The sequence below is a fragment of the Lethenteron reissneri genome, chromosome 65 (genome assembly GCF_015708825.2).
Source record: "Lethenteron reissneri isolate LAM-NWPU_2019-01 chromosome 65, ASM1570882v1, whole genome shotgun sequence".
In the NCBI taxonomy this organism is placed as follows: Eukaryota; Metazoa; Chordata; class Hyperoartia; order Petromyzontiformes; family Petromyzontidae; genus Lethenteron; species Lethenteron reissneri.
In genome coordinates, this window is record NC_083843.1 from 6,227,873 (window position 1) to 6,255,697 (window position 27,825).

Sequence of the window (27,825 nt, forward strand, 5' to 3'; positions counted from 1 at the left end):
AACACGTCCCCGATCATAGCAGAGCGTTTGTGCTGAACAGGCGCTTGTGTAGAACACTGCAGGAGCTGGCGCTGTGAAGAAACAACCACAACAACAACCACAACCACCACAACAACAACCACAACAACCACCACAACAACAACCACAACAACAACCACAACAACCACCACAACAACAACCACAACAACAACAACCACCACAACAACAACCACAACCACCACAACAACAACAACAACCACAACAACAACAACAACCGCAACAACAAGCACAACAACAACCACAACAACCACAACCGCAACAACAACCACCACAACAACAACCACAACAACAACAACAACCACCGCAACAACAACCACAACAACCACAACAACCAGGCTTGGGCGAGTGAATTAAACGTCGCGAGTTCGGCTATTTGGGTTCCAAATGTGAACTGGGCCAGAGCTGGACTTGGTGGTAGTCCGAGGGAGTTCGTGGTGAGGAGAAGGGGCAGCGTCATGATCCCCCCATGGATGAGCATTCTGGTGCGGGGCGTAATACTCCTCGTGGTGAGTTACCTCTCGTGATCATATATTACCTCATTACCCCTGTTAACTCTCATTACCCCTATTACCTCATTACCCCTGTTAGCTCTCATTACCCCTATTACCTCTAATTTCCCCTATTATTTTCATTACCCCTATTACCTCTCATTTCCCCTATTACCTATCATTACCCCTATTACCTCTCATTACCCCTATTACCTCTCATTTCCCCTATTACCTCTAATTTCTCCTATTACCTCTCATTACCCCTATTACCCCTATTAGCTCTAATTACCGCTATTATCTCTCATTTTCCTTATTACCTCATTACCCCTGAAGTATGGGAATTGACGGCAGGAACTTCTTGACGGGAACACACTTTTATTAAATCTTTACGTGTCAGAATACAACGTGTGGTCTCCCTTCTTCCGACTTCACACTCCACTAATCTCGTGTAAACTCTAGGCCTCTGGCTACACACGATACACTTCACTCGTGTAGACCCTATGCCTCTGGCTACACAATACACTCTACTCGTGTAGACCCTATGTCCCTGGCTACACACAATGCATTCGGCTCGTGTAGACCTTATGCCTATGGCTACACACACTACACTCTACTCGTGTAGACCCTATGTCCCTGGCTACACACAATGCATTCGGCTCGTGTAGACCTTATGCCTATGGCTACACACACTACACTCGCCTCTGGGTTACACAGAGTCCCGGTCCCGTTAGGACAGCGGGACTAGGTACCGCAGGGCCCTAGGTCTTCATCCCCGTCTTCATTCTTCGCTGGTTACACACTGCCCTCACGCCTGTGTGCATCCCCTTTTATAGCCCCTGCTCACGAGAGACGGAGCTGATGCGTGCGTCGACGTGAGCATCGCTCCTTAGTGAACCAATCACGACGCACTCTCTCTACGATCCGTTTTCCCCAGCGCGTGTTAACGCTCCTCCGCCAATCACACCGCGCTGCCACCCGGTCACTCCCTCTCAGCGCGTCACCGGCCCACAGCCAATCATTACCCCGTAACCCACGACCCCGCGCTGACCCCTGATCCTCCACCGTCAGCGCGCGTCACCACATACACAGCCAATCATTACTCGCTGGCATACGATCCCTCATCCTAGCGCGTATCACCTCTACATCACCCCCTCCCACATAGCTTGCAGCCGGCCCGGCTGTTAACCAACAACACAACCTAACGTCAACGCAGTAATAAAGAAACCCCACCCCCCCAGTGTGCCCCGTAACGCAACAACAACAACACAACAACAACACTTAAATAAGAAGCAATATACAGCCCGACGAACAATACAGTAAAAGCGAACACCGTAAAACGAACACGCCAAGTGTCACTCCGACTAAACGCAGTGCCGAGGCGCTCCGGCTGCCTCGACTCCTCACGTGGTAGGTCACACAAAGTAGCGCGACCTAACGCGAGTCCGTCTGGCCGGTCCGTCATATGGGACGGGACGCTGGCGACCGTCCGGTGGCTCCGGCAGCTCTAGACGGCGCGGATCTGGCCTGGAAGGACCGGCCCCGCCGCGAAGATCCGGCCGCCGGTGGTCGGCAGCTGTCAGTCCCGAGACACCTGGGAGCGGATCAGGCGGAGACATGTGAGGATCAAGCAAAGACCTTTCCCCCTTAGGGTCGTCGGTCACGTCACATGCTCGGCCCTCACGACACAAGGGGAGGCCATATGGAGGCGAGAACGGTTTCAGTCGGGAGGGGTGGACGTACCAACGGCGTTTTCCCCATTTTATCTGAACGCACTGGGGGCGTGCAACCCGCACGACCTCCACGGGTCCCCGCCACGGCTTCAACAATTTAGGTGACGTAGCCAAAGGTGCCTGAGGGCAATGCAGCCAGGCCCTGTCACCTGGTTCCCAATTGTGCACGGACACCTTCCGTGCCCGCAACCGCTCGTTTGCAATTTGGCGAGCCCGCGAATTAAGCCGTGCGGCCTCCCTTGCCTCTGTCAGCTTATGAATATTGAATTTAATATGCTCTGCCAATTTCGAATTAGTTCGTGGTGCGGGCAGACCCAGCTGCGTTTCCATGGGCGGGTCGGCTTCCCGACTGTACATCAGATAAAACGGGGAAAATCCCGTAGCTGCATGGGGGGCCATTCTATACGCGGCGAGGACCCCAGGGACCTGCAGGTCCCAATCAACATGTGCCTCACACACCTGCTGGCACAACATAGAAGTCAATGTCCTGTTAAGCCTCTCCACCATCCCGTCCGTCTGCGGGTGGTACGGGGAGGTACGCACCTTCTTGGTACCCAACAGGTCGCACACCTCTTGCAGTAATTTACTCGAAAAATTTTTCCCTTGGTCAGTCAGCAAGCGTTCGGGAGCCCCCTTGTCCAGGACGTAGCCCTGGACAAAGGCGTCCGTCACAGCCGCCGCCGACTGGTTGGCGAGTGGCCACGCCATAGGCCACCGGGTAAAATATTCGACCCCCACCAACAGGTACTTATTACCCCTAGGCGTGACCGGAAAAGGCCCCAGAATATCGAGTGCAACGAGCTCGTTAGTGCGCGAGACCTGGATGGATTGCAGCAGTGGATTAGCTGCCACGGGCGGTGGTTTCCGTCTGGCGCACTCAACACAACCCTTCAGAATATTCACCACGTCACCCCCCATTCCCGGCCAATAATAGTCACGCTGAAGCAGGGCAAGCGTTTTGTTAACTCCCAAATGCAAGAGGCGTTCGTGTGCGGCCAAGACAATTTTCCCCTTCACAGCAGAAGGCACCACAATCGCGTGCCGCCGGGACAAACTGTCCCATCTCATTAACAGGCCTTGCTTAAGTACGTAGGAGCCAGTTCGTTCATGGTCGCCTTCGGAACCCCCCGTCCTTCGGCGCAATGCTAGCAGAGAGCTGTCCGCCATTTGGAGACGGCCCCACTCAATCAGCGACAGTGAGAGCAGCGAGTCCTGACCCCCTGGGGTAGCGGGACCATCCCCAATTGGTGTGCCCGCGGTCGCAACCAATGCCCCCTCGCCTTCCGTAACTGGCGGTCTACAGCGCGCCGATCCCGATAAGCACGCACATTTGTGACAAGGCAACAATCGCGACAGAGCATCAGCATTTGTGTGTCGCGCGCACAGCGAATCGACCCATTCGAGGTCCTCCTTCGGATTAACGTTTTGCGTGGGGCTCGGATCAGCCTGCGCAACCAGCCGCTCTTCCGCAGGGACCCGTGCCGCGTGAGCTAGCACGGTGCCCTGCTGAATGACGGCCGGCCGCGACCCAGCGTTTAAACCCCTGACAACCGGATCCCTGTCAGCCCCAACCAAAGTGTGAGCCACCGACAAATCGAGACCTCCAACAGCCCTATTAGAAGGACCCAAAAGCGTGCCTTGATCCGAGGTCTCCCTCACCCATGGTTTCCGCAACCGGAGGGGAATTAACATTTGTGAACCCGGGGGCACGTGCACGGTCTGTGTTGCTAACGCTTGTATCGTAGCGCACGCCGTTCGAATTTCAGTAGGGTTCGTCAAAAATGAAATACGGCGACCCGATGGTAGTTCAATGCAACGCTGATCAATGAGAATTTTGATGGGCATTTTTGCCAAAAAATCTGTGCCCAATAGACAAGGAACCGCCAGGGAGGACGAAACGAAAACGGGTCCCGACAATTTGATATCCCCAATGCAAATAGACGCCCTAATCTGACCGATAATGCCCAACGATCCCCCATTAGCGGCGTAAAATGGCACATCCACTGGAAGCAGCGGACGACATTGTACAGGGAGAATGTTGTAAATGAGATCTGATATAATAGTCGCCGATGCCCCCGTGTCCACTAACACCCTGACCTCGACCCCATCAATAGATCCCGTAACGACGGATGAACCCGCTCTGGCAGCCACTATTCTGTGCCCCAACTCCGACCATTTAATGTCTCCCCGGACCCGGCCGAACCCCCCTCGCCGAACCAAATCCCCGAACTCTACTCGGCTCTCCCCCGCCGCAACGCGACGACCCATATGTGTCGAGTATGCGGGCCAAGCATGTGAGGTGCCGCGACTTGCCGGGGTTTGCAGGGACGACTTGGGGCCTTGGTCGTCGTCCAGCCGAGGTCCCATGGCGCGCTGACGTGGGGCGCGGCAACCGGAGGCCACGTGGCCCCGGAGGCCGCAGTTATAGCAGGTGATGACAGTCGTCGGAGATCTCGGTTGCTCCAGCTTGCGGGCCGCTCGCAGAGGCGAACGACCCCCCGATCTCCAGTCCCCCGGTCGTCCCGCGATGAACGCCTCCTCTCGTGGGCTGACGACTTGGGGCACGGTGACAACTGGGCCCGGAGTTGAGGCCACGGCAGCGTTGCAGACGACTCCCTGTTTACGTTGAAGGACCTCGTGCGCTTGTATGCTTGTGGCGACCCGTAAGGATGAAATATCGGTCTCATCGGCCGTGTTGATGGGGACCCCCAGGTCCTGCGCCAACTTGAGCAGCTGCTCCAAAACCATGGCATCTTGGCCCTCCTCGTCCATACGAGGGAACGCGGCGTCGGCGAGAGCAAGCAACGCCGTGCGGTAGGCGAGCACGGTCTCCGTGTCCGCCTTCCGTCTTGCATAAAAATGATGGCGGCACGCCGAGGGAGGACCATAGACCTTGGCCATGAGAGCCAGCACATCCTTGAGCGTGGAGCGGTCCGACCTGCGTGCGGACGTGAAGGCCGCGAGCGCGTTGTCGTCCAGCATGGCAGGCAGTGCCCGCAGTGCCGTAGCGTCGGACCAGGCGGACATCTCCTGATGCGCCAAAAATCTGCGCTGAAATTGGCTCCAATCCCCGCCTTCCGCCTTGAAGGCTGACAACGTGGGAAGGCGCTGCTGAAAGATGAAGTCGTCCTCCTCCACGTGCTTCCTCTCTGCCGCCCCGTCGGTGTGTAAGATGGCGGCCCCATCGGCGGGTGTGTGATGGCGGTCCGCCGCGCGCGTTGGTGACGTCAGCGGGCGCGCATGGAGAACCGCTGCCACGTGGTGATGGCCGTTCCCGCCAAAAGTCGGTGCAGATGAAATGGCGGGAATCGCCAAATCGTTTTGGCGGGAATCTGCAGGGCGACCCTGTAGAACGTCGGCCGCCGTCCCCGCTCCTCCCGACGAGCTGATCTCCGCCAGGATGGACGCGGCGGCGAGCAGCAGCTCCGCCAGACGGGAGTGCACTTCGCGAAGCACGGCGTCAGTCCCCCGTCGCTCGTCCGGCGCCATCGGCGGATCCTGCCCCGTGGGCAACTCCTCTTCCTCACCCCCCGATGCCAGCTGGCCCGCGTCGTCGAGGTTGTCCCCGTGGTCAATTCCGTGGGTCCGACGGCTCCTCCTTGTATCCATGCTTGGAAGACCGTTTCACTTCTGACGCCAGTTGAAGTATGGGAATTGACGGCAGGAACTTCTTGACGGGAACACACTTTTATTAAATCTTTACGTGTCAGAATACAACGTGTGGTCTCCCTTCTTCCGACTTCACACTCCACTAATCTCGTGTAAACTCTAGGCCTCTGGCTACACACGATACACTTCACTCGTGTAGACCCTATGCCTCTGGCTACACAATACACTCTACTCGTGTAGACCCTATGTCCCTGGCTACACACAATGCATTCGGCTCGTGTAGACCTTATGCCTATGGCTACACACACTACACTCTACTCGTGTAGACCCTATGTCCCTGGCTACACACAATGCATTCGGCTCGTGTAGACCTTATGCCTATGGCTACACACACTACACTCGCCTCTGGGTTACACAGAGTCCCGGTCCCGTTAGGACAGCGGGACTAGGTACCGCAGGGCCCTAGGTCTTCATCCCCGTCTTCATTCTTCGCTGGTTACACACTGCCCTCACGCCTGTGTGCATCCCCTTTTATAGCCCCTGCTCACGAGAGACGGAGCTGATGCGTGCGTCGACGTGAGCATCGCTCCTTAGTGAACCAATCACGACGCACTCTCTCTACGATCCGTTTTCCCCAGCGCGTGTTAACGCTCCTCCGCCAATCACACCGCGCTGCCACCCGGTCACTCCCTCTCAGCGCGTCACCGGCCCACAGCCAATCATTACCCCGTAACCCACGACCCCGCGCTGACCCCTGATCCTCCACCGTCAGCGCGCGTCACCACATACACAGCCAATCATTACTCGCTGGCATACGATCCCTCATCCCAGCGCGTATCACCTCTACACCCCTATTAGCTCTAATTACCGCTATTATCTCTCATTTCCCCTATTACCTCACTACCCCTATTACCTCTCATTTCCCCTATTACCTCTCATTACCCATATTACCTCTCATTTCCCCTATTACCTCTCATTACCCCTATTACCTCTCATTTCCCCTATTACCTCTCATTACCCCTATTACCTCATTTCCCCTATTACCTCTCATTTCCCCTATTACCTCTCATTACCCCTATTACCTCTCATTTCCCCTATTATTTTCATTACCCCTATTGCCTCTCATTTCCCCTATTACCTATCATTACCCCTATTACCTCTCATTACCCCTATTACCTCTCATTACCCCTATTACCCCTCATTACCCCTATTACCTCTCATTTCCCCTATTACCTCTAATTTCTCCTATTACCTCTCATTACCCCTATTACCCCTCATTACCCCTATTAGCTCTAATTACCGCTATTATCTCTCATTTCCCCTATTACCTCACTACCCCTATTACCTCTCATTTCCCCTATTACCTCTCATTACCCATATTACCTCTCATTTCCCCTATTACCTCTCATTACCCTTATTACCTCTCATTTCCCCTATTACCTCTCATTACCCCTATTACCTCATTTCCCCTATTACCTCTCATTTCCCCTATTACCTCTCATTACCCCTATTACCTCTCATTTCCCCTATTACCTCTCATTCCCCCTATTACCTCATTACCCCTATTACCTCTCATTTCCCCTATTACCTCTCATTACCCCTATTACCTCTCATTTCTCTTATTACCTCATTACCCCTATTACCTCTCATTTCCCCTATTACCTCTCATTACCCCTATTACCTCTCATTTCCCCTATTACCTCTAATTTCTCCTATTACCTCTCATTACCCCTATTACCTCTCATTACCCCTATTACGTCTCATTTCTCCTATTACCTTATTACCCCTGTTACCTCTCATTTCCCCTATTACCTCTCATTTCCCCTATTACCTCTCATTTCCCCTATTACCTCTCATTACCCCTATTACCTCTCATTTCCCCTATTACCTCTCATTAGCCCTATTACCCCTCATTACCCCTATTACCTCTCAATACTCCTATTACCCATGATTAACCCTATTACCTCATTTCCCCTATTACCTCTGTTACCTCTCATTTCCCTTATTACCTCTCATTACCCCTATTACCTCATTATCCCTATTACCTCATTACCCCTATTACCTCTAATTCCTCCTATTACCTCTCATTTCCCCTATTACCTCTCATTTCTTCCTATTACCTCATTACCCCTATTACCTCTCATTTCCCATATTACCTCTCATTTCCCCTATTACCCCTCATTACCCCCTATTACCTCTCATCACCCCTATTACCTTTCATTACCCCTATTACCTCTCATTACCCCTATTACCTCTCATTACCCCTATTACCTCTCATTACTCCTATTACCCCTCATTACCCCTATTACCTCTCATTTCCCCTATTACCTCTAATTTCTCCTATTACCTCTCATCACTCCTATTACCCATCATTAACCCTATTACCTCATTACCCCTATTACCTCTGTTACCTTTCATTTCCCCTATTACCCCTCATTTCCCCTATTACCCCTCATTTCCCCTATTACCTCTCTTTGTGGGGGGTTCGGGGAGCAGTGGTGGGGGATCCGGGAGGGGTGGACTGGGTGAGATGTAGGTGAAGTATAGTAAACTACGGCGGGAAACCACTTGACGGGTAGCACACTTTATTCACACTTGGGTTGTCACAATAACACGTGTTGTCACTACAGCTCACGCTACACGTTCCACTCGACACGTGTGGTCACTACAGCTCACGCTACACGTTCCACCCGGCTACACACACACGGGCATTCCAGCCCCGTAGCATCCGGGGGAACCTCTAGACCCACCCCAGCTTGGGTACGGATCACGACCACTGGGTCCCGCGGCCCGGCCCTCACACGGACGTCCGGCCCCCGGGTCCCAAGGTCCCGCCTCTGAGCCACACAGGGCCCCGGTCCTTACAAGGACAGCGGGACTAGGTGACTCAGGGCCCTATCTCTTCCTCCTCCGTCTTCCGTCTTCACTGGTCACCAACTTCTCCCCGAGCGCCCACGCGCACCGCCTTATATAACCCTCCGCTCCAAAGGGACAGAGCCTATGCGGACCGCGATGCGAGCACTCACCCTAGCCGACCAATCATCACGCGCTGCCACACAATCTCTCCTTGTGCCAGCGCACATAACCAATCCCCATGCGCTGCCACCCGATCCATCACTGTCAGTGCGCGTCACCGACACACAGCCAATCACCATCACATAACCCATGACCCCGCGCTGACCTACGATCCCTCACCGTCAGCGCGCGTCACCAACACACAGCCAATCACCACGCGCTACCCCACGATCCTTATTACCAGCGCGTATCACCACTACATCACCCCCTCCCACATAGCTCGCAGCCGGCCCGGCTGCTAAACAACAACAACAGCAAAAAAAAATTTAAAAAAATTCCTGCTCTTGCCCACCAGCAGTCCTCTCTTGAGGACCAGCACAGACATCGCACGTACACAGCATGTACCCATGGTCACTCTAAAAAAAAAAAACCCCAGTCGCACACCCTCCCGTGGAGAGAGCCACGCTCCCCAGCGGTAACGTTTAACTCGCCCTAACCCAGAGCGAAACAAGTCCGCGGCCCTTCCCGCTGGAGGACCCGCATAGAGAATCCCTGCTCCATGCTAGCCAGGTCACCCCGTTCGCTGGCACGTAACAAAACCTCTACTACAAATCCCGTGAGCCCCCGGCACACCAGGTTCGGTCTGCCACCGCACAACTGAACCCTGACTCCCCGAGCCATATGAGCACACGGCCCATCAGTTTGAGACATACCACGGAGGTTTCGCCTCCGGGCTGTCAGGTCAGACATCAGCCATAGGCCGATGTGACCACAACTCGTGCATCACCCAATCAACAATGGCAGGCATAAACAGATGGAATATTTGCCCCACCGAGGTTTTTCTCGCGTGCTCAAAATGGCGGCCCCCTTCGCTAAGCGCGTTCTCGCAATATCACGCGCGCACTCAAAATGGCGTCCCCTTGCGCAAAGCGCCTCGTCGCCATACCCCGCGTGCGCGCAAAATGGCGGCCCACGTGCGAACACGTCGCCAGTTTTCCCTGTGCATGCACCCCAGCCGCCCTTTGCTGGGGGTCACAAGACGCATCCGCCGTCATGTTGCAACAACCCCACCAACGATAGACGCACAGCCCCAGCTTGCTGCGCACAGCAGTCATATCGGGGAAATTTTAACCGATATTTCACCAAAACACATTGCTTACACACACCAACCTGCAAAGCAACTGTTGGGGCCGCTGGTCCCCGAAGTCCCTCCCTGCTCCGTGCCTATGGCAGGGGCTCCGCCGTGCGCCGACCCCTCGCTGCTCTGCGAGCAGCTGCTGCCGTCGCTGGGCTCATCGCCCGACGGCTCCCCTCCCTGGTCCGTCCCTCCGCGAGCTCGTGTGAGAGGCATAGCTCGCCGCACACCCTCGTTCACCTGCAGACGCTGCGTTGTCTCTCCACGGATCACGCTCTATTAAACGGGGGTCAGGGGTCGGAGGGCGAACGACTCTGCCCTCACACTGCGCGAGTCCCGGCGGCGACAGACGGAGCGGGGACCTGCGGACGCACCGACCCCTTCCCTCACACTACGAGCGCACACACCTGCACACACGCGACACCCACTCGTGCGCCGCTCTACACAGCGCTCACTCACGTGGCGAACCACGGTGTACACACGCGCACCCACACGTTCCCACTGCTCAACAAGATCACGCGAGGCCACGCTTCGCTATTAATGATTTATTATTTGCTAACTGCGAATTGATGTTAAATTAGTTTGAGTCGACGAGGCCGGCCTATTCCACTAAACCTGTACCTATCCCCTATCTATCGGCTAGTATTCTACTTCACCTCCCCACTCACTGTTTGATGCCCACGGTGGTTCGCTGCTCCCTGTGCTAACAGCGCACCTCGATGCGTCGCACGGACGTCCGGGTCGCTGGCTGGAGCTGCGGGTGGTCCTCTGGCCTGGAGAGAAGAGAGCCATTTCCCCTCTGCGCCCCTCTATTTATCCTCCCTACCTCAAAGGGGATGCTGCGCTGAACAATGGGCTCGCGCACCCCGAGCCCGCGCACGGCGGTTCCGGGCGCTGTTGATATGCTAATCAGTGAGCGACGTTGGCGGCGTACATCCTAATTAACCCCTTACCCTCCCTAACAATGGGGCCTGCGCGCTCAAGCGCAATTATCCCAACCCTCCATGACTATGCGCAACAGCCCCTGTGATCCCGCTATTCATGCTGTCCCGTGCCTCCCCTGCTTGCCCCGTCGACTCGTGGGGGTGTGTGTGGGGGGAAATGCGCCTCAACCACGGTGGCCGAATGCCCCACGCCGCGACCACACCATATTAAGGCCGGCCGCAGCGCCGCGGTGCCACGTAGCACGGGGGAGGTCATCCAATTCCCTGATCGCCGGAAACCGTGAGAATTAATCCCGATAAGGGTCTCTCGGATAAAAACCGGTCGGCCAGGCGACCTCCCCTCGGAGCTCTATGGGGGGGGGGGAAATGAGTGCGGGTGTGTTCATGTGAGGTGAGGTGAGGGGGACGCGGGGTCGGCTTCGTTGCTTGGTGGTGGCGAGGTCGGGGATTTGGTGCCTGCCGAACGGCTTCGTGGCGGCGGCATCACATAGCCCCCCGAGGTGCCAGTCCCCGTCTCGGGTTGACTGGAGCACCTCGCTTGGGCCGCGCCCACGAGGAAACGTTGCGGGGTCCGGGGGATCCGTCCGGACCTGGTGGCTGGCCTCGGGGCGGGTGGTTCCGTCCTCTGTAGCTCCTGCGGCGGTCTCCTCCTCCACTCCAGCGGCTCTCCCCGTCCCCCGGCACCTGTGGGCTGGGGCACAAACTCAGCAGCAGAAGGGTTTAGTGGCCATCGTCCGCGCCGTCTCCGGACTGGATCGGGGCGTCTCGGGGGCCCGGCGGGGCCCATGTAGTGTGCGAGGCCCCCCAACACGAGGGGTGCGGGTACTCCGGGATTTCGGGGCTTTCGGGTGATGGAGTCCTCTCTCGCCGGGGCAGCTTTCCATGGTTTTAAGCGGCGGACATTGACCACCGTCTCTCGACCCCTCTCCCCGCCATAAATTAGTACCGTCCAGGGGGATATCTGCCACACCACGGTCCAGGGTCCCCGCCAGTAGGTCGTCAGTTTCCCCACCTGCCCGGCCCCGACGCGAGGAGTGTGTAGCCACACCTTAGCGCCTGTCAGGAATAAGGGGGGAACGGCCTTAGGGGTACCTGGTATCGTGCCGGTTTCGGCCCGCACTGCTGACAGGCGCGGCAGCCCTGTACCCAGGCCGCCACGTCTTGTGCCAATTTGGGCCAGAGATACTGGCGACGCAGGGTCTCTCGAGTGCGTCGTTCCCCATCGTGGCCCCCGAGTGGGTGGTCATGCACCAGCCGTAGCAGCTGGGGTCGCACCTGGGCAGGAACACAGATGCACCCCGGCTGGGCGGCCTCGGTTAACTCCCGTACCACTCCGTTCTGCACACACAACCGGGCATACAAACCGCTCCAGGGTCCTGGTAGGGCGCTCTTTTCCTCCCGCAGTGCCGCCTCCACGGCCGCCAGATCCGGATCTCGCTGCTGGGTCTGTCTCAGCTGCTCGTCGTTCAGGCCCGGGAAGGCGCAGCCGACGTCCTCCTGGATCCATCCGATCGGGTCCCAAGCCGCGGGTCCCGCGCTTGCCGGGCGGTCGACGGGATCCTCGGTGCCACCTGTGAGGGTCTCTGTGGCGCACACTGCACTCTCTCTCGCCTGGGGGGGGGTCAGTGGCCGCGGCCTCTCGGGGGTCCATTGCCTGCCGGCAGCGTCCCCCCGTGAAACAGGGGCAGGCCTCCTCCGCCCTTGTCTCGGCGTACACCGTGGGCCGCCTCGACAAGGCGTCCGCGTTTGCATGCGTCCGGCCAGCCCGATACTCGATTTGCAGGTTGTACTCCTGCAACTGCGCCAACCAACGGGCCATCTGCCCCCGCGGCTCCTTGAATGTAAGAAGGAACTGAAGAGCATAATGGTCAGTGCGTACGCGACATCTCCTGCCGTACAAATACGGCCGGAACTGCTTACATGCGAAAATCACGGCGTACAACTCTTGGCGGGTCACGCAATAGTTCAGCTCGGCCCCACTCAGGGTCCGGCTGGCGTACGCGATGACTCGTTCCGTCCCATCCTGTACCTGTGACAACACCGCGCCCAGCCCGCTGCTGCAGGCGTCGGTGTCCAAAATAAAATCGGTGGTAAAATCGGGGAAAGCGAGGGTGGGGGCGTGGGTGAGGTGGTCTTTGAGAGTGGTGAAGGCCGTCTGGCAGGCCCCCGTCCACTGATAGGGGTGCTTAGGGGAAGTGAGTTGGGTGAGGGGGCGTGCAATCTTGCTGAATCCCTTTACAAATCGACGATAATAGGTGGCGAGCCCCAAAAATGATCTGATCTCCGTCAGATTCCTTGGCCGTGGCCACTCCACTACGGCGCGTACCTTCTCCGGATCGGTACGCACGCCTGCCTCGCTGACGCGATGCCCGAGGTACCCCACCTCGCGTTGTGCGATGTAACACTTACGTGGCTTGAGCTTGAGATGAGCCGCTCGCAGTCGCTGGAACACCTCTCGTAGCCTGGACCAATGCTCAGACAAAGATTTACTGAACACGATCACATCGTCCAAGTAAATCAGGCGCTGTTCCCATTGCAAACCCTGCATCACCAACTCCATCAGCCGCTGGAACGTCGCGGGTGCATTGGTGAGTCCGAACGGGAGTACTCGAAACTCGAATAGTCCCATCGGGGTGGTGAATGCGGTTTTCGGCCGATCCTCCTCCGCCATCTCCACCTGCCAGTACCCGGACGCGAGATCGAGGGTGGAAAAATATCGCGCTCCGGCGAGGCTGTCAAAAGTGTCGTCGATGCGGGGTATGGGGAAGGCGTCGCCGAGCGTGACTGCGTTCAGTTTACGATAATCGACGTAGAACCGGGTTGACCCATCCTTTTTCGTTACTAGTACCACCGGGGCTGACCAGGGGCTCGCCGAGGGCTGAATTATGTTATCGCGAAGCATGTCCCCAACCGCCTCTTTGATCTGGGTGCGTTCGGGTGCGCCCACTCGGTATGCAGGGAGTTTGATGGGTCGGGCTGCACCGGTGTCATTTTTGGTGCTTAATAAGGTCGGTCCGACCCACGTCCGAGTCGTGTTCGCTGAACACGTCGGCATACTCCCGCAGTAACTCGCGCAGCCGATCGGCCTCTCCCTTAGGTAAATCCGCCCATGGTACATGTAACGCGTCGAGCAGGGGAACGACTTCGGCTCGGGGAGTCAGGCCGACTCGCCAGGCCAGGTCCTGGTCACCCTCAGGACGACCGGTGTCCTCAGCCCAGAGTGCGAACACCGAGTCGTTAGAGTGGCGTGCGTGCAGGGGGTGTACGATGGCTATCGGGGTGCGCCGTCGCAGTATCGCTGGGGAACTGTGGGGGTTAAACATCCGCATAAACAATCGGTCCCCATCTGCGTTTACCAACGTGGCGGATCCCACTATCCCATACCATTTTGCCAACTCCGGGTGAGGAGTTAGCATTACCTCCCCTGATGGTCGGAGCGCGGGGTCGGTGGGGGATGTTGCCACCGGCACCAGCATCTCGGTGAGCGGCCCGATGGTGACTGCCGTCGCCAGGATAGCGGCCACAGGTGTGAAGCGGGGGCGCGTCGGTTCTCGTCCCAGGAACGGTATCCGCTCGCCGTTGCTCTCCACGGTGGCGCATCGCTGGCGGGGTTGCACGTTGAGTCCCAGCCGTTCTAGGAGGTCGGTACCTGCGATACACTCGTGACACAACGCACTCGACACGTAGAACTCCTGGGTGCACCCCTGGCTGCCTATGCGGACCTCTAAGGTGGCTCTCCCCAGCAGCCCCATTCCGGCTCCGCTCGCCGTGTGCAGCGCGCGGTCCGGTGCCTGCAGGTGACGCACGTCGACCCCGATCGCGCTGCAGTGCGCTGCGCTCACGAGCGAGGCCACCGCCCCCGTGTCCAGCAGGATTCGGGTACGCACTCCATTTACCTCCCCTTCCACCAGCGACGTGGCCCCCGTGATCCCCGCCACCAGCTCCCGTAGCCAGTCGCCAGGAGTCACCGTTTCTGTGGGCGTTGTTGCTGGAACCTGTGTGGAGATCACTCGCTCGCCATTATTCTCATTATCGTCTATTTGTATCGGGACCGCGTCGATTGCACCCCTAGTTGGTCCGCTTTCTAGGGGGCGTTGGAGTTTAACCCCCGCGTCTGCCTAGCTCGGGTGATTTCAGGACAGTCTCTCACTAGATGCCCTCGGCGGTCGCACATATAACATGCCCGGGGAGGGGGGGCGGCTCCGTAGCGGGTCCCCTGTCCGCTCCCTCTCCCTCCCCCAGTACGCAGTTGTCCCACATCGGACTCTAATTGGGCTACTCTCCCGGCCAGCCCCCCTACGGTCGAGCGTAGTTCCCCCATCTCAGACTGGAGGGTCTTCATATTTTTATTCGCTTCCTCGCGTACCTGGGTTACCCTCTCACCTACGTGGGTTACCCTCTCCCCTACTTGGGTTACCTTACCGTCCATTCAGTCTACTCGGCCAGCAATATCTCCCATGCCGGTCTGTAACCCAGCTACCCAACCCGGGGTTGTCTCGCGGGGTTTCTGGGCCTCTCTTGCCCGTCTCCCTATGGGGCTGGCGGGCTCATCCTCATCCTCCTCCTCGTCAGGGATCAGGCTCGCCACGGTGTACTCCTGTCCCGACCCTCGGAGCTGCGCGCGTTCGCTGGAGAGCTCCTCACACTCCAGCGCTTGCTCGACTAGGGTATCGAAAGGGAGGCCTGCGCTACTCTTTTTGGGCTGCCACCACGTGGTGCGAGCTAGGTACCTGAGTAGCTTGTCTGCAGCTAGCGCGTCAATGACCTCCTTCGAGAACTCTGGACGGGCGATCCGGGTTAGTGATCGCACGTCCTCAGCGTAGTCTCGGAAGTCCTCGCCAGTTTGGCGTCGGCGCGCCTCTAAGGCGGTCTTCGCCCGTATCGCGTTGCGCGTGCCGAAACGCAGGTCTAATCTACGCATTAGTTCTTCTAGTTGGGTTTGCGCGCTTTCGTGTAGTGCCTCTACAAAGTCGGCTGCCCGCCCATCTAAGTTTAACGTAAGATGTCGCAACGCCTGCGCGTCCGACCAGCCATTAAGCTCTTTAGCCCCTATGATATTACGGGAAAACGCTTTCCATGTAGGGGTCCCCTGGCCGGTGAACACATGCCTTACCTTTGCGTGGAGTAGCGCGCCACCTTCCCGTGAAGATGTGAGGGTTCGTCCCACTTCTGGCACCAAGTTGTTGGGGCCGCTGGTCCCCGAAGTCCCTCCCTGCTCCGTGCCTATGGCAGGGGCTCCGCCGTGCGCCGATCCCTCGCTGCTCTGCGAGCAGCTGCTGCCGTCGCTGGGCTCATCGCCCGACGGCTCCCCTCCCTGGTCCGTCCCTCCGCGAGCTCGTGTGAGAGGCATAGCTCGCCGCACACCCTCGTTCACCTGCAGACACTGCGTTGTCTCTCCACGGATCACGCTCTATTAAACGGGGGTCAGGGGTCGGAGGGCGAACGACTCTGCCCTCACACTGCGCGAGTCCCAGCGGCGACAGACGGAGCGGGGACCTGCGGACGCACCGACCCCTTCCCCCACACTACGAGCGCACACACCTGCACACACGCGACACCCACTCGTGCGCCGCTCTACACAGCGCTCACTCACGTGGCGAACCACGGTGTACACACGCGCACCCACACGTTCCCACTGCTCAACAAGATCACGCGAGGCCACGCTTCGCTATTAATGATTTATTATTTGCTAACTGCGAATTGATGTTAAATTAGTTTGAGTCGACGAGGCCGGCCTATTCCACTAAACCTGTACCTATCCCCTATCTATCGGCTAGTATTCTACTTCACCTCCCCACTCACTGTTTGATGCCCACGGTGGTTCGCTGCTCCCTGTGCTAACAGCGCACCTCGATGCGTCGCACGGACGTCCGGGTCGCTGGCTGGAGCTGCGGGTGGTCCTCTGGCCTGGAGAGAAGAGAGCCATTTCCCCTCTGCGCCCCTCTATTTATCCTCCCTACCTCAAAGGGGATGCTGCGCTGAACAATGGGCTCGCGCACCCCGAGCCCGCGCACGGCGGTTCCGGGCGCTGTTGATATGCTAATCAGTGAGCGACGTTGGCGGCGTACATCCTAATTAACCCCTTACCCTCCCTAACAATGGGGCCTGCGCGCTCAAGCGCAATTATCCCAACCCTCCATGACTATGCGCAACAGCCCCTGTGATCCCGCTATTCATGCTGTCCCGTGCCTCCCCTGCTTGCCCCGTCGACTCGTGGGGGTGTGTGTGGGGGGAAATGCGCCTCAACCGCGGTGGCCGAATGCCCCACGCCGCGACCACACCATATTAAGGCCGGCCGCTGCGCCGCGGTGCCACGTAGCACGGGGGAGGTCATCCAATTCCCTGATCGCCGGAAACCGTGAGAATTAATCCCGATAAGGGTCTCTCGGATAAAAACCGGTCGGCCAGGCGACCTCCCCTCGGAGCTCTATGGGGGGGGGGGAAATGAGTGCGGGTGTGTTCATGTGAGGTGAGGTGAGGGGGACGCGGGGTCGGCTCCGTTGCTTGGTGGTGGCGAGGTCGGGGATTTGGTGCCTGCCGAACGGCTTCGTGGCGGCGGCATCACACAACCCCTGGCTGCCTGCAATGAACCGAATGAGCGACGCCACTTGGCGCCAATTTACGGCCCCATCACCCTTAACATCTGAGCCACCCACTATGGCGTCATCGCGTACCCTCATCGCGCGCCCTCAACGCGCGCCCTCTCTCTCAAAAAGCGCAATTACCTATAAATATACACGCAATCTCCCAAATTTTTGGGTCCCCCTCGAATTTTTACCAATTTCCAAACAGGTACGCACAATTAATAACATTCCCAAACCCAATAGTCAACCAATGCATTGCACCCCGTAACCGTACTGAACAGTGTAACAGCACATGCAGTCAGCATATCGCGATCGCACGCGTACATTTAAGCACAATAGCAAGCAGATCTGCAGGCAACCAAGCTCCAGTATTTACATTTTAACAACAATATTATTTACGCGTGACAACAACAACAAAAAAAACCCCACTCCCCAAGTGTGCCCCGTAACACAACAACAACGCAACACAACGACACAACACAACACAACAACAACCTATGTACAAACCGACGCGCAACACAATAAAAGTTATTCCGAAAAAAAAACAGACGTGTCCAGTGTCTCTTTGACTACCGATCCCCCTTCCGCTCGCTCCTTGACCGGGGTGATAGAGCGGTCGAACGGACGGGGAACGTAGTGACGAGACGATCCGGCCGCGTCGTCTCGCACCCCCACCTCATTTATTTGGTCAAGAAAAGTTGCGCGACCTAGCGCGAGTCCGCCTGGCCGGTCCATCGTACGGGACGGGACGCTAACGACCGTCTGGTGGCTCCGGCAGCCCCGGAAGGCACGGTTCGGGCCTGGAAGGACCGGCCGTGTCGCGGGGATCCGGTCGCCGGCGGTCGGCAGCCGTCAGTGCCGAGACACCTGGGAGCGGATCAGGCGAAACCATGTGAGGATCAGGCAAAGACATTTCCCTCCCCGGGTCGTCGGTCACATCACATGCTCGGTCCGCACGACACAAAGGAAGGCCATATGGAGGCGAGAACGGTTTCAGCCGGGAGGGGTGTACGTACCAACGACGCTTTCCCCATTTTATCTGAACACACTGGGGGCGTGCAACCCGCACGACCTCCACCGGTCCCCGCCATGGCGTCAACAATTTAGGCGACGTAGCCAAAGGTGCATGAGGGCAGTGCAGCCAGGCCCTATCGCCCGGCTTCCAATCGTGCACGGACACCTTCCGTGCACGCATGCGCTCGTTGGCGATTTGCCGAGACCTCGAATTAAACCGTGCGGCCTCCCGTGCCTCGGCGAGTTTTGCAACGTTAAATTTAATATGGTCGGCCAATTTGGAATTAGGCCGTGGCACGGAAAGTCCCAGCTGAGTCTCCATGGGCGGATCGGCCTCCCGACCGTACATCAGATAAAATGGGGAAAACCCCGTAGCTGCATGGGGGGCCAATCTATATGCGGCGAGGACCCCCGGGACCTGCAAGTCCCAGTCAACCTGCGCCTCGCACACCTGCTGGCACAACAAGGAAGTTAAAGTCCTGTGGAGTCGCTCCACCATCCCGTCAGTCTGTGGGTGGTACGGGGAGGTACGCACCTTTTTAGTACCCAAAAGGTCACACACCTCCTGCAGCAATTTACACGAAAAATTCTTTCCCTGGTCGGTCAGCAAGCATTCGGGAGCCCCCTTGTCCAGGACGTAGCCCTGGACAAAGTCGTCCGCCACGGCCGCCGCCGACTGGTTGGCGAGTGGCCACGCCATAGGCCATCAGGTAAAGCATTCCACACCAACCAACAGGTACTTGTTACCCCTAGGCGTGACAGGAAAAGGCCCCAAAATATCCAGCGCAACGAGCTCGTTAGTGCGCGAGACCTGAATAGACTGCAGCGGTGGATTCGACGCAACGGGCGGTGATTTCCGCTCGGCGCAATCCACACACCCCTTCAGTATATTGACCACATCGCTCCCCATCCCCGGCCAATAATAGTCACGCTGGAGCAGAGCAAGCGTTTTGTTAACTCCCAAATGCAAGAGGCGTTCGTGTGCGGCCAGGACAACTTTGCCCCGCATAGCGGAAGGCACAACGAGTGCGTGCCGGGACATATTGTCCCATCTCATTAGCAGGCCCTGCTTGAGCAGCCAGGAGCCAGTTCGCTTCCGACCCTCCTCGGGACCCCCCACCCTGCGACGCAACGCGAGCAGGGAGCTGTCAGCCATTTGGAGTCGGCCCCACTCAATTAGAGACAGTGAGAGTAGCGAGTCCCCTCCCGCAGGGGTAGCGGGAACGTCACCCATCGGCGCATTCGCGGTCGCGGCCAACGCACCCCTGGTTACAGCACCTGGCGGTTTACAGCGCGCCGACCCCATTAAGCACGCACATTCGGGACGAGGCGACAAGCCCGACAGCCCTAGTTGATGGACCCAAAAGCACGCCTTGTCCCGCAGTCTCCCCACCCAATGGCTTCCGCAATCGGAGGGGTATCGACATCTGCGAACCCGGGGGCACGTGCACCGTCTGTGTCGCTAGCGCTTGGATCGTAGCGCACGCCGTCCGTATTTCAGTAGGGTTCGATAAAAATGAAATACGGCGACCCGATGGCAGCTCAATACAACGTTGATCCACGAGAATTTGAATGGGCATCTTAGCCAAAAAATCTGTGCCCAACAGACAAGGAACCGCTAGGGAAGAGGAGACGAAAACAGGTCCCGCCAATTTAATATCCCCTATGCAAATGGTCGCCCGAATCTGACCGATAATACCCAACGAGCCCCCATTTGCCGCGTAAAATGGCACGTCCACCGGAAGCAGAGGTCGACATTGGACGGGGAGAATGTTATAAATGAGATCGGAAATTATAGTCGCCGACGCTCCCGTGTCCACCAACACCCTGACCTCGACCCCGTCTACGAATCCCGTAACGACCGACAAACCGGCCGACGCAGCCACTATTCTGTGGCCCAACTCGGACCATTCAATGTCCCCCCGGCCCCGTACGAACCCCCCTCTCCCAACCGAATCCCCGACCCCCAATCGCACATCCTCCGCCGCAAAGCGACGGCCCATGTGTGTCGTGTATATAGGCCGAGCATGTGAAGTGCCGCAACTTGCCGGGGGTAGTTGGGACGACTTGGGGCCGTGGTCGTCATCCAGCCGAGGTCCCGTGGCGCGCTGACGTGGAGCGCGGCACCCGGACGCCACGTGGCCCCGAAGGCCGCAGTTGTAGCATGTGATGAGGGACGTCGGAGGTCTCGGTTGCTCCAGCTTGCGGGTCGATCGCAGAGGCGAGCGACCCCCCAACCTCCAATCCCCCGGTCGTGCAGCCGCGAACGCCTCCTCCCGTGGGCGAACGACCTGGGGCTCGGTGACCACCGGGCCCGGAGCTGAGACCCCGGCAGCAGTGCAGACGACCACTCGTTTCCGCTGCAGGACCTCGTGCACTTGAATACTCGTTGCAACACGCAACGAACATATATCCACTTCGTCGGCTGTGTTGATGGGGACCCCCAGGTCCTGTGCTAACTTGAGCAGTTGTTCCAAAACCATAGCGTCCTGCCCCTCCTCGTCCATACGAGGGAACGCGGCATCGGCGAGGGCCAGCAACGCCGTGTGGTAGGCGAGCGCGGTCTCCGTGTCCGCCTTCCGTCGGCCGTAAAATAGGTGGCGGCAGGCCGAAGGTGGTCCGTAAACTTTGGCCATGAGGCCCAGCGCAGCCTTGAGCGTGGAGCGGGCCGATCTCGGTGCGGACCCGAAGGCCGCGAGCGCGTCGTCGTCCAACATGGCAGGCAGTGCCCGCAGCGCCGTAGCGTCGGACCAGGCCGACATCTCTTGATGCGCCAGGAACCTCCGTTGGAATGCGCTCCTAGTCCCCGCCTTCCGCCTTGAAGGCTGTCAACGTGGGAAGGCGCTGCTGGAAGATGATGTCGTCCTCTGTCACGTGGCTCTCCCCCGCCGCCCCGTCGGTCTGCAAAATGGCGGCCCCTATGGCAGGTGGAAGATGGCAGCCCATAGCGCGCGCCGATGACGTAGGCAGCCGCGCTTGGAGGACCCCCGCTACGTGGTGCTCGCCATTCCCACCAAAAGATGTCCGCTCGGTAGAAATGGCGGGAACTGCAAAGTCATTTTGGCGGGAATCAGCGAGGCGAGTCTTTTGAATGTCCGCCGACGTCCCCGCTCCTCCCGACGTGGTGATCTCCGCCAGGATGGACGCCGCAGCGAGTAGCAGCTCCGCCAGGCGGGAGTGCGCCTCGCGGAGTCCGGCATCAGCCCCCAGCCGCTCGTCCGGTGGCCATGAGGGGTCCTGTGGCGCAGGCATCTCCTCCTCTTCTCCCCCTGATGCCTGCTGGCCCGAGTCGTCGTGGTTATCCTCGCGGTCAATCTCGTGAGTCCGATGAGTCTTGCTGGTATCCATGCCTGGAAGACTTTCACTCCTGACGCCAGTTGAAGTATAGTAAACTACGGCGGGAAACCACTTGACGGGTAGCACACTTTATTCACACTTGGGTTGTCACAATAACACGTGTTGTCACTACAGCTCACGCTACACGTTCCACTCGACACGTGTGGTAACTACTGCTCACGCTACACGTTCCACTCGACACGTGTGGTCACTACAGCTCACGCTACACGTTCCACCCGGCTACACACACACGGGCATTCCAGCCCCGTAGCATCCGGGGGAACCTCTAGACCCACCCCAGCTTGGGTACGGATCACGACCACTGGTTCCCGCGGCCCGGCCCTCACACGGACGTCCGGCCCCCGGGTCCCAAGGTCCCGCCTCTGAGCCACACAGGGCCCCGGTCCTTACAAGGACAGCGGGACTAGGTGACTCAGGGCCCTATCTCTTCCTCCTCCGTCTTCCGTCTTCACTGGTCACCAACTTCTCCCCGAGCGCCCGCGCGCACCGCCTTATATAACCCTCCGCTCCAAAGGGACGGAGCCTATGCGGACCGCGATGTGAGCACTCACCCTAGCCGACCAATCATCACGCGCTGCCACACGATCTCTCCTTGTGCCAGCGCACATAACCAATCCCCACGCGCTGCCACCCGATCCATCACTGTCAGCGCGCGTCACCAACACACAGCCAATCACCATCACATAACCCATGACCCCGCGCTGACCTACGATCCCTCACCGTCAGCGCGCGTCACCAACACACAGCCAATCACCACGCGCTACGCCACGATCCTTACTACCAGCGTGTATCACCACTACATAGGTATGCTGTTGCTGCTTCTGCGATAACAATACAAGATTGCACAAGACCGAAACAGCAAACACAGGGTCCTTAACTTCCTCATTGCAGCCTGCACAGGTAATGACGATGCCATCGTAAAGGCGATATTGGGGTTCGTGTGGATAAGCTTAGCCTTTTGTAAATAGCTGGGATAAGTCAACCTATGACTGGGAATTTAACTCGCAAACTGAAAATGTGGCAATCAGATGTCTGAAGTCGACGGGCGTGGTTTGCCAGGACTGATCTTTCCATTGGAATGTTGTTTTTTCCCATTAATCATCAAATCATCCAGGCAGGGTGAGGATTGGTTCAACAAACAAGGTGTGTGTCTTGTCTGAAGACAATTCTCTGACCAATTTTTACACGAGTTAGTGAACACCAGGTTCAGACAGGTTGAGAATTGGGTTCAATATACAAGGTGTGTCTTCGTGTCTGAAGACAATTTAACGACCAATTTACCCGAGTTAGTGAACACCAGGTATGGATTCGGGACAAAATACCAATACTCACAAACTCATCACGGAAACAACAGCAGCACAGCCTTTCTGAAAGCACCGGAACTATCACAGCTGACAGAGTCGCGACGTTTGGCGACGCCACCCGAAATGACTCCATTCTGCGTGGATGTTCTCTGCAGGTGGGTTATGCACTGCAGGAGCTGTCAGCCACCACAGAGTGTGGACATGGATTCTACAAATCACCACAAGGAAAATGCTGCGAGCTGTGCCGTGCAGGTAGAGCGACGCAAAGACACGGAGACCCCCAATCCCTGCGCCTCTGTGGAGTGACAAATTGTGGTGACCGGTTGCTTCCTTTCCCCACCAAGTCACAGCTCGGCTCCTGTGGAAAGGAAACTAAACGGAATTAAAATTTCCCCGTGAACTTGCCACAATTTGGATGTAAATGATGGTTACTGAATGAAATAAATGTGTTTTCAGTCGAGCCATTGTGCTCTTAATCACACCTAACACACGTTGACAGTCAGTGCAGCTCGATCTCACCAACTTGTGATCATGTGTTTTGCAACAACTCCATTGCTTGCTCACACCTCTTTGCCTTTCAGGGATGTACAAAGCGATGGACTGCATAGCTGATGGAATGAGCGCCTTGTGTGAGCAGTGCCCTAGAGGCAGATTCATGGACAGAGACAGCCAGGAGGAGGAGTGCACGCAATGCAGCATCTGTGGACCAGGTAGATGACAGCACAGCAAGTGGGTTGCTACTGTATATGTGAATTATGTTTGACATTTGTATTTTTTTAATGCGTGGCAGGGTTTGCCTGCATACTCCCCTTTCAACCAGCATAAAAAAACACGGACAAAACTTGATGAGGAATTGACCAAATATTCCAAGCAAGACAATCCCACCTCAAATTATATTCCAATTGTTGTAATCAGAATCTTGAAAAAAGAGCTGGGGTCATAGTCTTGATTGGACGAAACACCATTCGCCACCTTCTAATGAAATTAGGTGGAGGCAATGCCGCAGTGAAAAGCGCAGCCAGATGGTCAGAAAGGCGAGGATCAACGGGCTGCACATCTAAAACGCCAATCCCACAGGGAATTACAAGATGGAGGGTGTGACCATGGCTGTGAGTGGGTATATTCACATGGTGGGTGAGACCAAAGAAATAAAATATAGCCAAGATGTCCCCAGGCAAGGAGCAATTCCGAGAATCGACACGGATATTGACGTCACCCAGAATAAGCATCCTTGTCATAGGTTGGGAACAGCACTGTGATGAGCTCGGCAAACTCGTGAAGGAGCAGAATGGTTGACTTTGGAGGATGATATCCCGGTGCCAGAAGCACGGCACGGATACTTCTCCACTCAAAAACAAAACACTCAAACGCTTGGAAAGCAAGGATGGTCACAGGCTGTAGATTGGCAAATTTGCAGTAAATAATTATATAGTATAGGGTATAGTAGTGTAGTACATAGCGTAATGTATATTATTGTAGTGTGTAGTGCAGTGTATAGTGTAGTGTGTAGTACTCAAGTGTAGTATATAGACGTGTATAATTTAGTATATAGAGTAGTGTATAGCGTAATGTATAGTATTGTAGTGTATAGTGCAGTGTATAGTGTAGTGTGTAGTACTGAAGTGTAGTATATAGAAGTGTATAATTTAGTATATAGTGTAGTGTATAGCGTGGTTTATAATCGTGTAGTGTATAGTGGAGTGCATCATCATCATCAAGATCCATGGGCAGATACCCCCATACATTTCGTCATTTGTTTCCACTTTCCATTGTCTTGTACCAATCTGCTCAAGTAGTGGCCACATCGTTCTGGCACCAATTTCTTGCAATGTCGTCGTCAAGCCATTACTCTGTTAGATCTTCCTCTCTTTCCGGTTCCTTCCATTTTTCAAAAAAACAACAACACTTTTAATTATCCTGTTGTTGTCCATCCTACATATTATTATGGGTTCAGTAATAATGTCCTGCCCATGACAATTACTCAGAATGTGCCCAATCTCCTGAGATCTCAGAAGCGAGACAGGGTTGAGCCTGGACATTGCTGTGATTGGTAATCACCGTGCATATAAACTGTCAAAATCTTGCTTTGTATTCAACATTCCCCCAATTTTCTGCAAAAAAAGAACAAATAAATCGGCACATTTACCCACGTTACAACTTGATTTATTTTATTTCTTGGGTGTTGGAGGGTTATAGTTTATAAAATCTACGTACATAATCTACCCCAAATCCAATTAATCTTCTTCGTGAAAGCCTACGTATGAAAACAAAATATGCTATAGCCTGGTGCGGCACTACATTATAGGCAGTGCAGCGAAAACCATTGCTGTAATGTACTATGCACCCACATCTATGCTCCTTTGGTCGAAAAATGTGTTAAATAATGTGAGAGCCAGAGGACATCCCTGTCGCACCCCAAAGTGAACAGGGAATGGCTCCGCCTCCCGGCCACGTAGTTTTACCCGGGCCCACTCGCCATCATGAAGGTCCTTAATGATCGTGAGCAGAGGGTCAGGGACTGAAAGCACGAAGAACAACCCACAGCCCAGGCCTACTGATGGTATCATAGGATATGACCAGGTCAATAAAGCAGAGATGTAGGTCTTGTTGGAATTTCCTACACCTCTGCTGTAGCAAACAGACAGAAAATATGGCATCTGTGCAGGACCGCCCTTTCCTGATACCACATTGGGGCTCCGCAAGCCTCTCTTCAGCGTGCCTGGCAAGGCGATGTTGAATTATTCTTGCCAGGACCTTTCACGTCACACTGAGGAGTGAGATGCCCCTGTAGTTGTTACAGTCTCTGCGGTCTTCCCTCTTAAAGAGGGGGACCACAAGGGCATCCTTCCAATCTTGCGGAACCTGTCCAGTGTTCCAGACTGTTGTTATGATGTCATGTAGGGTAGTCTGTTAACAAATGCCACCCTCCCTCAGCATTTCGCTTGGGAGATCATCTCTGCCCGGTGCCTTTCCTGGTCTCAGACTCTGGATCGCCTTTTGCACTTCCTCAACAGATGGCACCTTAGCCAGCCACTCACATGGGGTGACTTCTTTCTCCAATATTTGAGGCACCACAGCCTCAGCAGGGTAATCCCCACTTTGTCCCACGATGTTTTCCATGTAGAGGGATTTCCCCTCCCCCAGGACTTCACATAAATGCTCAGCAAATCTGCAAACCTGTTCCTGGGGGTTGGGGATTGGATCACCGTTTTTCCCCTAATGATGGTAATAGGAGAGACACACACACACAGTGAGACACATATAGAGAGAGACACACAGAGAGAGAGAGAGACACACACAGAGAGAGACACAGAGAGAGACACACAGAGACACACACAGACACACAGAGGGAGAGACAACACAGACACAAAAAGAGACACAAGAGAGAGACATATAGGGAGACACACAGAGAGAGACACACACACAACAACATCACAGCCAGTTATAGTCTGCTAAAAAACGAGAGCCACCGCCACATCGAGGGAAAGGGGCAACGTTGGCATTGTTAGTGAGACATTTATCCCGTTAATGTAAAGACAATTAACTTGGTAATTTAAATTGGTAGTGTAACTCAAAGAGTCGGAAATAACTCCTGACAATGGCAGGTAGGATGTAAACATCAACAACCAGTTAAGGCTCTCTCCCGCCTGAAGACGATTGCTTGTGCGGCGATCGCAACGTCGTGATCTATTATTTTTTCTACCTACGTGACTTTACCGAAAGAACCGAAGAGTATGGATTCCTGGAGTCACGAAAGCTTCAAATCAAGATTGAAAAATGTATGTTGAACTTTTTTCACACCGTACGTATTCAACCATCTGCGTTGAGACTGATTAACTTTCTCATTGCAGGCGAGGAGGTGGCTGTGAACTGCTCCGTGGCCCAGGACACGGTGTGTCGGTGCATGGAGGGCCTCCAAAGAGACGGCAACTCGGGAATTTGCCTGCCAGAGGAGTCACACCCAGGTAGTAGTAGGATTACAAAGACGCTCAAGTGAACCACAATACTGTACGCTGTTTGCTTTCTCAGCTGACAGTGGGAGAAATTGACAGCCTGGCAACTGAAACAGCAGAAGCTGTCTGCAGTAGAAGCACAAATTGAAACTCAACCTTATGTCTATTGCATGCATGTGTAGACGAGTAGTGGATGACGTCATGTCACTCGGGGAGAGAGAAGGGATGACGTCAGGTTACGCGGGGATATAAGGGGGTACCCGTGACGATAGAGGGGTCGTCGCGAGGGGCCAGGAACGAAGAGAGTTGAGAGAGTGGGGACCCGGGTAAAGAAAATTAGCACCAGGCTAGGGTGGCTACTTCACCCGGCCGACTATGAACCCTCAGTCGGTGCTTAAGGCAGAGCACGAATAGCTTGGGTGGCGCTAGGGACCTCCCAGTACCGTTTCCCCTGGGGAGATTCTACGTGCTCACCTGTTAGGCGTAAGCCCTAATAAAGTTCCTGGCATTAGCCCTTAATACATCTTAGCATCCGCCCCTACGAAGAACTGCGTCTGCGTCGTCTGTTACACCTCAACACATGGTCAAGCACAGCCATTTGTGATGTTATCAATTCACTACCCTGTGCAATACTGAACACCTAATATTTGTTG

The 27,825-nt window shown here is 55.9% G+C and overlaps 1 protein-coding gene across 1 annotated transcript; it reads left to right on the plus strand.

Moving 5' to 3' along the window:
- The first annotated feature begins 37 nt into the window (after window positions 1-37).
- LOC133359450 (tumor necrosis factor receptor superfamily member 26-like) lies at window positions 38-27,216 on the plus strand. The gene is made up of 4 exons (XM_061577860.1): window positions 38-545; window positions 23,375-23,471; window positions 23,801-23,929; window positions 27,071-27,216. Exons 1-4 carry the CDS (start codon window positions 495-497, stop codon window positions 27,214-27,216), a joined length of 423 nt encoding a protein of 140 aa, XP_061433844.1. The 5' UTR covers window positions 38-494.
- The last annotated feature ends 609 nt before the right edge of the window (window positions 27,217-27,825 follow it).